The sequence below is a fragment of the Morone saxatilis genome, unplaced genomic scaffold, assembly GCF_004916995.1.
Source record: "Morone saxatilis isolate NCDOM2014 unplaced genomic scaffold, NCSU_SB_2.0 Contig7, whole genome shotgun sequence".
Taxonomy (NCBI): domain Eukaryota; kingdom Metazoa; phylum Chordata; class Actinopteri; family Moronidae; genus Morone; species Morone saxatilis.
In genome coordinates this window covers 8,757,798-8,772,993 of record NW_023340246.1, presented here as the reverse complement: position 1 = coordinate 8,772,993, position 15,196 = coordinate 8,757,798, and the positions used below count along the sequence as shown (strand labels likewise).

The window sequence follows — 15,196 nt, the reverse complement described above, 5'->3', positions numbered from 1 at the left end:
AAAGGATGAGACAGCATCATCAGCTGCTTTTGAACAGCATTGTGGGTATTTGTGTGTGTGTCAGTATTTGTGCTTTTGTGTGTTTATATTTGCATGGGAGGAGGAATATGTTTGCATGCTTTCATGTAAGTAAAATCTTTGGTCTTTGCATGTGTGTGTGTGTGTGTGTGTGTGTGTGTGTGTGTGTGGATGTTGTTCCCACAGAGCTGCAGAGCATATGATAATTGATGATGACTCATCCAGACCTTTGCTTATTTTGTATGCAGAAGATGAAGAGAGAAGGAGGAAGAAAGAGAGATATAGGAATGAATGATCTATTTGGGAACTTGTTTTAAGGTGTGGGGTCAGACAGTGTGTTTATTTTGTGTGTGTGTGTCCAAGAGATACTGTTGCCTCCCACTGACCCCTGAGAAAGACGCTCATATGTTTGAATCCATGTGTAGGAATCCATATTGGTTAAACACACTCAATAGGACCAAACGTCTTTCAGTGAAAATACAGTTTATTTTGACAGAGACTAGAATTGGACATTGACTCATAAACTGCTAGGAACCAGTTAATGAAGCTCTCTGGCCAAGATTCCTGCTTGTAAAGGGCTTTGCCTTTTTTTTAACACGCATGTGGTGTTGATGTTTTATTGTTCATGTGTGTTGCATTAAAAGTAGCACAGAAGACGTTTTAACTACATTAATAATTGTCTTAATGTATTGTTAACGTAGCTGACAAACTACAGATACTGAGCAATATGGAGACTTAGTAGCTGAACTTCACACCTGCAATCATAAAATGGCGAATACTGTCCCAAAAATAAATTAATAAATTAAATGAAAAGCGACACAAGTTGCAGAAAAATTCCAACTGAAAACAGTCATTTAGTCTTCCATTTTGTAAAAAAAAAAGTGTTTTAAATGAAATAGTGAGAACCACATCAGCATCTAACCGTAGCCATGTGACATTTGCAGGTATGTTTATATGCTGTTTAATGTGCTGCTAATTAGCTGACATTAGCAGTGCACTTTTCCCCAGTGAACGTTTGTGTAGTCGCTGGCTCAACAAGCCTAAAGTGCAGGACAAGATATGTGTTCATGTGTGTAAGTTAGATAATGAAGGAGACTTTAGCAGGGAAGCTAATTTGGGTTGTTCAAAGTCTGTGTTATGTAGCGGTCTGCTGTCTGGCTCAGTGTGACCGTACACATAGAAGTACAAAGGATAAGTGATTTACAGAGCAGATATGTTTGCTGTAGCAGACAAAAAATGGCATATAATTCCAGTTGGACTTTAATATTACAGCTCAAGCACAAGATGAATGTGTACATGGTGATTTACTGTTAACTTGAGTCAAACGCCAGGGTCTCTTTTATACTGACTTTTGTTTCAAATATAGATTTTTCAATTGTGCAGAACCAAAAATGTGTTAATTGACTTAAAATTAATCAATTGTCATTTATCAAGTAGAATTCCTTTAAATGTGATTATTTTATTTGTAAATTTAACTTTTGATTTTATGACTTTGTCATTACATGTATTTTTGACATTTCATAGAGCATTGATTAAAAAAATAAGTCAAGGAAATAATCATTAGTTACAACCATAATTCATTGTACCTCTGGTCACACTCAAGTAACTATAGTGTCTAACTGCTTAGAATACTGTCAGTTTTCAAAATAAAACACTGTGTGTGCAGACTCCCAATCATAAAAACAGACAACAAGGAAACAGCCTAACCATGGTAGAAGCACATAAATCAAGGAAAAATGACCAAATCAACTAAATCTGAACAAAATCGAGCAGGCGAAACTCTCCTGGTGGGGCATGAAGCCACGAGGAGTGACGTCACAGAGCTGGCCTAGTGGAACTGAGGCGTAATACTGAATAGGTTTGTGAATAGGTCTATAAAAATAATCAGAACATGAATAATAGACGGCATATCCTGAGTGAAGTCAATCAAGATCTTTTCTAGTACGAAATTAGGTTTGTAGCAGAGCCAATGTTACTTATAGTTTTCAGTAGCGTACACACAAAACTTCTTACTATAGTTCTTGGGAAAGGGCAGCAATATTGTGCCTGCGGGGCAACAAGGACTCCGTTATTGTATTTTGCAGCCTTGCATTATGATTTGAACTCATATCTGTGCTGTAGTGTATTGACATGATATTAAATGTTTTTGTCTGACTTTGCTTTTTGTGTGGATCTCTACATCTACTACAATCTGAAGATCAGACAGACACACAAACATACATGAACCACCTTTAAAACAAATAATTTACCACTAATATCTATACCTTTTGGACTTGCCGTTGCAGTATGCCATTATAGCCTCTAGAAATTAGTTGAAAATGTCTCTCTATACAACCTTTTTAAGCATTTTCAAGCAAAGCATGAATGTTACTATTACTATCTTCTTTTGTTCTGATATTAAACTGGTCTCGCTTATTTCTCAGGTTGTGCCTGGGCCTCGTTATAAAAGATTTGCCTTTGTGTCACTGCTCCCCGCTAAGGAAGAAACTTGCTCAAAGTGCTTCCAGCGTGTCCTTGAATTGAACCTGAAACTAACACATTAAGAAAAGAAGCCTTGTATAATGAAACAGTATCATCCTAAAGTGTCTGAGGGTTGAGGGTTTATTAGAACTGTGTTTGTATAAAGTAGACGGATGATGCAATGTGTTCCCCTGTAGGGACCTTCTTTTTTCACTTGCCTGCCTCCATAGAGGTCACAGGTCAGGGTCGGCTACAGAACAGCCCCACTGGACCTGGCACAATAGGCATTTAGTGTCTTGCTGACGTGAGGCCTTTACCTTTTACCGGGCAAGGTGGTCCATTACTAACTATCCTCCAGCCTGCTGCTCAAAAAAATGTCTTCAAAATCACGTTCCTCTCTGAGGGTGCAGCTGTTAAACTCGTCAGTTTCCCCCTGACACCAACAGTACAATGGCTGGAGAGAAATTTACAGAACAGGACAGAGCTGTCTTCAACCTTCAGTTCATTTTCCTTCAGAATCGAGTCTCAGAGCTTCCCCTCTTCAGTGTGCTGCTGTTAAACTCATCGTGCTCAAAGCTCAGATTGTTATGCGACCTTGATATCATTAGCAGCTTTTCCCGTTTACTGTAGTCGCGTCTCGCTGCCATGGCTGCTGACATGTCTAATAGCCGCTCCCCTTGCTCTTCCCTGTCCTCCAGCCGCATGTAGCCTTTACTGCTGCCCCCTTTGCCGCTGTTACTGCGGCTGCTGTTGCTACGGTCGAGGCGGGGCCAGCTGGGGTGCTTCCGCTGCTCTGGGCGCACGCTGAGCATACTCGGCCCGCGCTCCAAGTCCAGAGATTTGGAGTGGCTACTGAGCATGTGCAGAGAGGAGTTAGAGCCAAAGTCAGTCCTTGCTGCTCCCGGGGAGAGCCAGCAGCCTGAGGTAGACGAGGGAGCAGGGGAGAGGGAGGTAGAGGAGACAGAGGAGCAGTGGGAGGACGAGGAAGCGGAGTTACTCCGGTGTAAGCCTGGTGGTTTCGAGGCCTTGGCAACAGATGCTACAGGAACAATCAGAGACTCCATGGAGCTCAGAGGCTGTGACCTCTCTCTGTCTCTTCTCTCTCCTCCTCTATCCTCCTCAGTAATCGCCTCCATCTCCGGTTCATCAATAACGCAGTTGTTGAGTTTTATGACTGGGAGAGTAAATGCAGAGATAGAAGAGGAGACAATAGAGCGTGCGTGGTGTCCTCCCCTCTCCACATCTCCGTCCACTGACCACTGATGGCGCACTGAATCCGAACGAGCCATCCCCAGCCCTGGGCCGCAGAAGGAACGATCCTTGTAGAGCGGCGCTAGCAGCCCCGCAAAGCTACAATCCAGCTTTGCCTGCTCCCTGTGTCTGTGAAACTCCTCGTCACCTAACAGCACCTCCTCCTCTTCTGTAGACCCTCCGCCTCCAGCCCGAGAGGAGAAAGCAAGGAGGGAGTTGCTGGCCAACCGTGCTGCGTTATCAGATCCGAAGGCTCGAAGATCCCCAACTTCTCTTGCATAGGTGCTGTTGCGGTGATGATGCTGCTTCTGCTCTCTCTGCCTGAGGCGATGGATGTCGATGACTGTGGAGTACATGTCTCTCATATGGATTATCTAGTGCAGAAGAGACATATATTATTAGCAGAAGCACTCCTCTGTGGATTACCTGAATTTTAATATCCCATTAGAACATATAAATATTCTAAAGTTTCATATTTGTGTTTTTTGCTGGATGTTTGTGACCTTGGAATACATATTTCTCACATGGATTACCTGGAAGGGGGTACAGGAAGAGGAGAGGATTAATCGAATCAAGGAAGGAATGGAGAGGGCATAAGAGCAGAGGAAATGTGATCAGAGGAAAATTGCAGAGATATGGGTGGAAGGAGGTTGGCAGAAATATGATTTGCATGTAAGTTATGTAGAGATGATGAATATGGATGACTGCAGTGTGCATGCCCCTCATTTTGTAGAGAGTAAAAGAACAGAAATGAGAATACGGGGTTGGGAAGGAATATTAACTACATATTCTATTGACTAAGGTTCTGTGTTTTGGAATTTAAATATCTGTTTGAAATATTCCTTCATAACCTGTCCTAGAACTCATTTCCCGCACAAGTTAGTGTTTAAAATCTTGCAAGGCAGTAAAGACTGCAAAGTCTAGTATGTAATTTCTCTGGCGCCTTATTTCAGCCCTACCTTAGTTTCTCTGTCTCTGTTTTCGTGAAGGATGGCATTAGCACAGATGAAGATGAAAATTCCAATTCCCATGGTGAAAGGCCCAAACATCTTCATCCTCTCAGAGTGACGATGCTGTTCCAGGAACCTTGTCAGAGCGCCCCCAGTCTGCTTGGAGGGCGTACCTACATGCAGAACACATGGAGTGTGTGAGCCTTTTAATATCAGGAGTTTAAGTTTATAAAGAGGAGCAACTCTCACATTCACACATATACTGCTACCTTAACCTTTGGACAGGACATTAAACGAACTTTACCCTGCTAGTTCTCTAGCACAAAGTCTGTGTAATGTCCGACTGAGCCCAGGTGTGAACAAAGCAAGTCATTGGCCGAAGAATTCAAAGCAGGATGGGCATGCTGATGACGCTGAACAGAGTGTAGCTGCTTCGTGCTTTTCTGCTTGCCTGTATGTTGCTTTTGACTCTTCAGCGATATTGTGGATACGTCGAAATGTACATATTAATATCAAGGCAAAAACAGTCAACATTACAGATGAGTCTTCCTCCTCCTCCTGCATGCTCTATCCAGTTGCCTTTGCCTGAATCAGTATTTCCAGTAGGTGAGAACCCGTCTGACACAGACAATCTCCTGTTGTATGCTGACAGTGTCTGGAGTTCCTATGAAAAAACGGCTTAAGTATTTAAAAGCAGTTCAGAGAAACTGACTCTTACCATGCACGTTATGACTAGTGCTGGAGTTTGCCACGTCCCCATCTGTGACGGCCGTCTTGGCTCCATTTCCTTCACCTGTGGCAGATCCTCCTACAGTCTGCGATTTGGCCGAGGGCATGGTTTCACTGTGCGGCCAGTAACCCAGTGTCGCCATGCCGATACCTATGGCCAGGATGACCAGTCCCAGGAGGAGGAAAAACCCAGAGGCAGAATAGAGGCGGAGCCTACCGCGTACAACCACAACATCTGTGCGGCGTTTTCGCTTTCTAAATGAAAAGTATGGAAAGAAAACAAATCTGATGGTTTTTGGAGACATAATATTAGTGACATTCCAAATAATTTACAAAAAGTTACAGAGATTGCAAAAGCATATGCATAGACCTTAACACTACAAACAAATTAAACTTCTACCAGTTTTCTGTCAACCAAAGTAGTTGGTGAAAAAGGCAAGGTCTAAGGTAATCACGGCAGAAAGAGAGCACACTCCTAGCAATTACAGATGAATACAATCTTTGTATCAATCTTTGCATCAGTAACTACTAAGAGAATCACCTGGGGACAGCGTCTGGGGCGGGGTTTCCCAGGCCTGGTGATGCAGGTGGTATGGGCCGGTGCTGAGAGCGTGCGGAGTCTTGGCGTTTTAGCTTAGCCAAGCCTGTTAACACACCTGCTGCTGCAGTCATACTGAACCAACCTGCAAATACATATACAGAAATAAATTAGTAATGAGTTTAACATGCAGCATATGTCCAGCACCTGTGTTTGTGCTGCCATGTCACTAAACAACCACTGATGTGGAGCTGCTTCCCGACAGTTTGTTTGGTCTTTCTTACATACTCAAAAAGATGCAACTAATTGAAAACAACAACTTTAAACATCCATTTAGAGGCACAGATGCACGGGAAGAAAAAAACGTCACCAACAACCGTACGTATTTAGGGACAAGCCTCAGGATGCACATATGTATTTCTGCATAGCCAAAATCTCCCAGATGCTCTGAATATAGGACGTGTAAGACACTTAATATTCAGAGTGCAGCATCGCTCACAATCAAGCAGATTGAACCAGTTCCAGGGATCACAGCTCTATTTGTCGTTATTTTAAGCAGGCGTGTCACCTCACATACAGCAGTGACTTCCAAAAAGCTCCAGGTGACAGTTTTTTACACAGTTTTACAGGGAAAGTTTGTCAGATTTAGCTATGATACAGCACACATACATTTACACACCCATTATAGTCTCCTCTGTTTACTGGTGATGTTTTGTTGTTGGAGTCCAGACTTTAAGACAACATGGGCAGTGGTGTGCCTGTGTGTGAGTGTGTGTGCATATTGTACATAGTCATACACCCCTCCGGGATGGTTGTTTACTGCTTTTCTTCCTGTGCGTATCAGAGAGAAACTCAGGAAACAAGATGATAAGAGATATAGAAATAGAAAGCAAGCAAACAGAAAGAGAAACACAAATGGTTTATGTTTTTTAGTCCTAGGTTGTTTTTATTCATTTTAATTCAAATCTGTAATTTATTGCATGTGTATTTTGTCATTATTTACGTTGTTGCAGTTATAAAACTGGAAATACAGTGCTGCAATTCTGAAATAATATTCAAATGAACCATAGTCTCTGCTCACCAGCTGCTCAGATGGTCTATTAATAGTTGTAAAAAGGAAGAGGGCTTAAAACAAACAACAGGCTTATTCCGGGAGCCTTCATTTGGGTCTAAATGCCTGTTAATCTGGGCGCACATGAACATTAGCATTGTCTTGTTTAGTACTAAGAGGATTAAACAGACTATATTTGATGTTAAATTAAGTACCAAGTATTCCTCTTCAATACAAATTCTGGCAAAGTTACTTAATTGCAACAGGTTAACTGACTTGTTCGTGTTGGTACTTTCTTTAGAACTTGGGACATTTTCGATGAAAATATAAAACTGTGTGTCACCACAGTGACCCCCAGCAGTTGAGGGCCAGGCACCATACAGTAGAGTCAACATTTACCTTTTAAATACATACACTACATGTCTCTGTTTAGCCTCCTTGAATGGGCACAGAAAGCTGCCCTAGAGCGTTTAAAAGTTTTATTATTCAATGAAAATTTGTTTTGGGAACGAGACTCAGGAAGGTCACCAGCATAATTGTCTACAATTGTCTCTGTATAGTTATAGTAATAATAGTGTATTTATTTGGTTACCAGTTTTATGTCACGTCTGTTTATATAAGAGGATAAAACAGATTTAGCATGGGAACATGAACACACCCATGACCTTCGTCTATTTCTTAATTTTGTTCTCTCTCCTTGCTTCCACTGTATTTTCTTCCTCCAAGAATGCACTATCTGTAAAATCTCTCCCTTTCTCTTCTATTCTCGCCCTCGGTCTGTCGGCTAATGCATTCTGGTTGTGACCCTGAATCATTTTACTTTAATCATTATACTTCATTTTCCTCCACCCTTTCTTTCTCCTGTTATCTCCTTCTGTTTGTCTTTATCCACCCACTACCCTCTGTCCTCTCAGATCTATTTTTAATCCGTCTCTAATTTTAATTTTCTTTTATTTGGTTACTTCCCTCTTTCTCGCTGGCTTCCTTTCTTTTCTTCTACGTTTCTCAAAGCAATAAAGTCTGCTTTGAGAATCAAAATCAGACAAAGCTTTTATTTTTTAAAGTGACTGTGAATCAGACGCAAGACCAGACGTTCTCTCCTCCTACCCTCTTTTTTCCTTCTCACATCCTAATGTATTTTTCATGTCAATCATCTTATTGGTAATACTGCTGTAGGAAAGTGCTTTACCACAGATGGTGAATCACACAAGGACAAACACTACCAGCCTCTTTTCTCTGGTTTTTCTGTGCTTCCTCTCACTCTGTCTCTCTCTCTACTTGATTCTCTCCTTTCACTCCTTGGTGTGCGTCAAACAGGAACCCACACAATCTTTCAAGAGCAGGGGGATGGAGATTTCCTTGGTTTACTGAAAGATGAGAAAGGGATGGACAGGAGTACGGGGACATGATAGAGGAAAGGAGACAGGCAAGACCAAAAAATGACAGAAAAGATGAGAACAGGAGTACAGGAACAGGAGGAGAAGTGGGGAGGAGATGAAGATGAAGAGGGAGATAGAAGCACTTATGCACTATACATCAGTGCACCTTACTGGGTGCAACACTGAGTCATGACCGGAAACTAAAAGCCTGTACAAGAACTGAACAAAAAACAATGGTAAAAACAGTTTTGAAGGAGATAAAGTAGGGGGTGATGAGCGGATAAAAAGAGGATAGAAAGGCCTGACAGTAAAGGAGAGGATAGTGCTGTTCTTCCAGCAAAACAGAGGCAGAAAACAAGCCAAGTGCATCTGTTGTTTTAACAAGGAGGGAGCAAGAAACAAGTGGGGCAGAGAGGACGAAATGCTGCCGTAACAGACACACCAGCAGCCTAATGAGAAACCACTCAGGCTCTGACACAACATGGCTTTCTGCTGTGGAGAACCTGTTGGACCTGTGCAGTGACCACATGAAATGACAACTTAATATTCAGTAACTGCGCTCAACGCCTAACAGCCAATCAGCCAAGTCTGCGCTGGGTGTTCATAGACCTTTTTGTATGCAGCATTCAGTGTGTTATGTTTTAGGCTTTTGAGAGAGAGAGAAACTTGCTGTTTTCTGCAACAGAAGAATTTATCACACAGTGTCCATACACAGACTGCATTAATATTAGTTAAAACATTTTTGCACGTCGAATTAGATAAAACTTCTGAATAATGCAAAATGCATTGCTGCATTTTTCCACTTTGCTGTCTTAATAAGCAGTTTTCTAAATGAGTGTTTAAAGAATCATGAATTAGCCTCCATTTGATCACCTCATTATTAATGTGCATAATGTGCACTCACAGAGGCAAGAAAACTATTAAAACAATTTAGTATACCTCGGGGTACAGATTTATTCTGTTAATGGAGACATAACATTTAGAGACACACTTACATGAGTTCCCATTTTAAAAACATTGCGTCTTTCAGAGCAGCGATATCTCCCCACACACACACACACTTTCATGCTTCCTCTGTGATATCCCGCTGCACATGTTGTGTCCTTGAGCGGGGAGATGCCTGTTAGTATAACGTCAATTTACCTATCTATAGGAGATGTCACGTGACGTTTTGTCCCTATAGCAACTACGTGTGCCGCTGCTAGGTGACACGTTTCTATAGCAACTACCAGCTGTGTGCACAGGAATGACAGGTGTATCATTAACTCTACATTAATAAAGGGGCATTTCCCATGGCTAGGTTTGTTTTTATTTTGTCTTTCTATTTCTATGTGCAGATGTGGGGCAAAAACAGACCTGGTTCACAACACAAGGTTTGGAATGGTTTAACTTTACCTCTTTATCAATTTTAAAGATGTGTGATATTGAGAGGGGGGAGGAAAGGTGGAGACAGCAAAGGATGCTGGTGTAGAACAAGGAGGGGTGTGGATGGATAGTGACAATAAGGAATTGGCAACTAGGATGAAATGAGAGGAGGCGAGAGTGAAAGGGAGACACCAGGGATGAAGAGAGAGGGTGAGAGAAACAGGGAGTTTGGCATGAGAGGTGCTTGCAAAAAAAATACACTTTTTTGCGCTCTCAACATGTACACGTTAGCATTGCATTTGTGGTGTTAATTGCATTTTGTTTATGCGATTTTTGGTGAGGCTCTACAAATGTGGCGTAGAGGAGGAGAGAGGACAGGTTAGAAAGACAAGGAGAAGAAAGGTAGGGGGGAGAGTAAAGATGCAAGAAATCAGGACCAGAAGAAGACAGCCAGAGGGGGAAGACAGGGAGAGTGAGAACGGAGGAGGTGTTTTGATCTATATGTAACAAACTCCAGAGACTTTTTTTGACTCTAGAAGGACGCTGAAAAAAAGTTTGTCTCAAGTGACTCACTTCAGTGAACTGTATGCTAACACGTCATGGAGAAAGGAATCTAATATGGACACAAACAGAGTAAGAAAGATGTAATGAGAGTGGAATGAGCAGGAGGATAAAACGGAGCGTGGTAAGGAGAGAAAAATTGGCATCTGTTACGCCTTTCCATTATAGCTACAGTGGGTCATGTGTTTTTGTTTCGGTGTCGCGACAGTAAGGTTAACTGAGGCTGCGGCTGTGGTTAACTGATTGCTCTAATAAAAGAAAAAAACAAACCTGGTATCAGTGGCTCTTCTTCTCTGGGTTTAAATGGAGAGACAGACAATGCTCCCTCCTGCTGCTGCAGTTAAGGTCACCTGCCATAATATATACATAATGAGAGTCAAACTACCACTACTACTGGGAAGACTACCCTCTCCAGAGTGTTTTGTTTTCCCTGAGTGTTATGGCAAAATTTGAGGTTTGCCGAATGTTCAGAATATCAAAAGGCACTTTCCTTTCATCTTTCTTGCCAAGAAGAATGGAAATGACCTGCATGATTCAAAGGCAAATAAGCAGTGAACAATGTCTGATCTTTGTCCAGCCTGTTCTTGACAATGCTTTTAACTTGAAATACTGAAATAAAGAGACTGTTAAGTTTGCCCAGGTCAAACCTAAGTACATAATTTCAGAGTACACCTACACTACTATCAGACGCAATAGTACAAACAGAGTTCAGGTTGGTGGAAAAGAGCATGTTTATAGACTGATTTTTATAAAGAATGAATTTAGTGGGATGTTTGGCATTTATTTTCTTAATAAAATCTCAAAATACACCCAACTTATTCAGTGGGAGAGCGGCCATATCTGCAATTATGGAATCACAAATTAGTTCAAATAACATGTTTTTAGATTTATTGAAATAATGTCCCCTTAACAGTCAATATCTGCTTTAGGGCTAAAGGCACAATAATAGATAGAAATACATTCGCGTATTACTGAGGTAATAGGGCTTGTTATCATGTATAACGTATATAACCTAAAGTATACTGTTCTTGTACCTTGTACCTTCCTGTCTCTCATACGTACTGCTCGTCACAATATTTTAATTTATTTTATTTTCCACAACCATTTGGCGACCACTGGAAATGATTTCGTCCCGACACCCAGGCTGAGAGCCATTGGTAGAATGTATAGTAAATTATAGTATAATGTAATATAGGATAGGGTTGATAGTGGACTAACTGAAGACAGAGTTTTTTATGTTTGTGTAAAAGGATAATACTTTCAGTTTTCCATGTGTCAGCCCATTAACTACAAATTGCGTATACTTATTATTACTTTAATCATAATTCCTTCACCTAACGGGTACTGGGAGGAAATGCAGTTACAATTAGACACAGTTTTAGGAAATCCTCTTAGTATGTGCCTTCCAAAACCTATAATGGAAGAAGTTTACATGATCCTTTTTATAATGTCCATGTTTGTTTTTGTGTTTTTGCCTTCTGGGTTTTATTTTTCAGGCAAAGTAGCTCATAAATGTGATGCTTTTTGCAGCTGAGTCTTAAATGTCAGATGTTAAGCTTCCATAAAAACCCTAACCGTTCTGTAATTAGACTACCACACAATGTTAACACAACTTTGACAAAAATAATATCCTGTGACTAATAATTTTCACCAGAAATGTAAACAGGAAATGCAGTTAGAATGGGCCACCACATGCAAGACCACTATTAGTATGTTCCCTTAAAGATCCCTCGGCAGTATGTCTCAGGAAAGGTATAAGAGAGAGATGAGATGACATATGACATAAAGCTGTGACATGGATTACAATGTATGATGTGCCTTACGGCAGGAACAGTTTTTTTTTTTAGGGCCATGTGTCACTAATTCACTTGTTGATCCCCAAAGTGGAATTCTCGGTTTGCTTTTCCAGAAAGGTCAGAGACCAGAGTCAGCTGCAGAGAAGCACCCCACAGCTGTTCGAACAGACAAGGCAATCTCAGTCACTCTGCTGTCCCAAAGATCCCTCCGGATTATGCTGCTTTCTTTTGGGGTTTTTTTTTTCCATCCTACTTGTTATAACCAATTCCCCTTCAGCTGCGGTTTTTGTCACTTGTCTGATACACAATAGATACTTCTCCTCACGTACCGCTGAGGAGCTTCATCAGGAGGCTGTAATGCATGCAAATGTTAATACTATTCCCCGCAGATCTCAGCCCCTATATCCCAGCTCCCTTACCAACCAGTAGAGTAGCTAGAAACGGACATGAACCCTGACCAGCTCCCCACCTATGCACACAATCTTAGGTTGAACCCAGGGGTCTGGTGGGGTGTTTTGTTGCAGCACAGCTGCACTAGCTCAGCCTGGCAGACAGACAGTGATTAATTATGGGGATCAGCAGTCCTTATTTGCTTTTTTTGCTTATGTTATTTCAGAAATCTCAAATTTAAATGTAGCTTTACAGATAAAAATATTTCCATCATACACTCCAGACTACAGTATGGCAAATGCTTCATTCTGTGCATTTTTTTAGTTTTTGTAGTTCAACCTGATATTTTGGAAACGTCCAAAATGTGTCAATTCCCCTAACTGAAAACTTTGTACAGCCTTGTGTGCATGCAGTTATCTTTGAGCTGAAAGTCATTATACTGTAAGTTGAACCCTTTTCTGCACAGACACACAGATGGTTTCAGTTATTCTGGTTGATTACGCTGTGTTCACATCAAATGGGACGGATAGAAGACATGGGTGTAATTTTCATAAACAATGGCCTTTTGCTGATATGAGGCAGCCAGCATTAGTCAGATTTTTTTCTAGCTTTTCCATATTATCAGTGCCAAGTTGGAAATATTGGCACTTCTAACTTTTCCCAGTCGTAATTACAACTTGATTGCTGACTTGAACACGATTAATAAATTAGAAACTAGTAATTACAGTAACTCTAACATTACATGCCATTAGCCCCCTCAGGAAGATGTCAGTTAAGTTCAGTCAGCGCACACACACACACAGTTCTGAGAAGAGGTCTAATCAGGCAAAAACACCAGTGCAGTTGGAGCTTTTGTGATACAGCATGACGAAATGGCTTTTTTAAAAACTTTGTGTTATCACATTTTCCACTGTCTGAGTTGGTTCACAATGTTCAACGTATTATTTTCTATTTGCTCTTGATTAGAAATGAGTCACAGAATCGACTGAAATTAAATATGATCCCTGTAAGTTTGGGTCTGGCTGGTTCCTCCTGAGTAATGAGACCTCTATAAGGGCCTGAGCCAGTATCCTGAATGAAATCTTTGTCCCTCTTAGACTAACATTTTGGGGGTTTTTTGTCGAGTAAAACAGTGTTTCATGTCCATTTGATTTGATCACATATTCCAAAGGAAACTGGCTATCATTAGAGAGGATCGGAGGGAACAGGGAAGTAGAGAAGGAAGAACAAGAATGAGCAAAGGATAAGCAGATAGCAAGCGTGTGTTTGTGCATCGCTGTACTCCTACAGACTCACGGTCAATGGTGAGTCATCTGTCTGGAGAATATGTCACTTTGTGTTTTCCCGCTGACCTTTTAGCAGCACATTTTCTGATGCAAGCGCTTGAGTGTCAAATCCTACACCCTCTTCACCGTCTTGTTTATTTTTTTCCTCATTATTTTGATGATACATACTGTTTTGGTTTTTTTTCAAGTCTCGCATCCTTCACACTGCATCAGTGTCATTGCCTCCTGTCATCAAATTCGGCTCTACTCAATTGAAATAAGTTTTGAATTGAATCATCAGATGCTCATGACAGGCGTGTGTGTGTGTGTGTGTGTGTGTGTGTGTGTACTGGAGTGAGCCCCCCATTGATTCCAGCTAAATGACTCACTCTGTCTTCCTCACAGTCCCGGTTTTCAGCGAGTCACCCACACTCATCCTGAGGCACGAGCTGTCCCCAGCTGCAGCAGTGGCACCCTAACTGGAGTCCTGGGACCTTTTGTGGAGTCCATGTTTGGACTTTCTAGAGGCCCACTCTCCACACTTCAGATCATTTCATTCCACTAATATGTTGCTTTCCAAAAACAGTTCTTATCTACTCTGACCTTTAAAACATTCTTAACGGAAACAGCAATTATGTCTTACATTAGATAAATCAGAATATTTACCTCAGATTGGGGTCTCTAGGATAAACTCTTCTTCCACATCTCTCTGTGGCATCCTTATGGTGTGACAAAGCGAAGGAAATGCTGACCTAGGGGTATTTAACAGGATTATCCTGTTAGTGGATATGTGTGAAGGAGGATTAGCTGTTATGTTGCCTGACTTCTTAATGATTCTTAAATTAAACTGTGTAAAAAAGATGTCTCACTATGAGCCATTTGGCTCAGTGGGTTACCGTAGTTCTTCTAACAGCTCTCAAGGTGAGCATGACTCCTAATTCACTAATTTAAATCATACTAAAGACAATAAATCTGTTATCAGTTCCTGTGTTCTCCCCTGTGGTTCTCTGTGTTCACCTTAAAGGACCAGTGTGTAAGATTTAATAGCACCTAGTGGTGAACAAACTGAAATGACAGTGGTCACGAACAACTCAAACTTTGGTTTTTCCGTTCTGGAGTACTACAAACATAATGGTTCAACATGGAGTAACAGCATTTTCCTTGTTAGCATCCAAAACCTTCTCCTGGTGGTCCAAAGCTCCTGTACTAGCAGTGTCCCAAGCTCCGAGTCCTGGCTAATGGCTAACTGATCTAACTAGAAGAAGAAAAAAAATCATGAAACTTTGTAAATCACCTTAAGTTGAGGCGGAGCCATAGCTGCCAGATGTAGGGGTGCTGGGTGATGTGCTGTTGAAGCCTACCGTGCATAAAATAAAGTAAGAGACATCATGTGTCCATCAGTTTCTTAATTTTTCACCGAATGAGTAGATGTAAATTTATGAA

The 15,196-nt window shown here is 41.3% G+C and overlaps 1 protein-coding gene across 1 annotated transcript; it reads right to left on the bottom strand.

Annotated features, from left to right (window-relative positions):
• Positions 1-482: 482 nt before the first annotated feature.
• Positions 483-6,091, bottom strand: tmem200a (transmembrane protein 200A; the record flags this gene model as incomplete). Its single annotated transcript, XM_035678163.1, is given in 4 exon segments — positions 483-4,103; positions 4,689-4,852; positions 5,398-5,663; positions 5,950-6,091. Coding segments are annotated over 4 exon segments (1,674 nt in total). The 3' UTR covers positions 483-2,990.
• Positions 6,092-15,196: the final 9,105 nt, after the last annotated feature.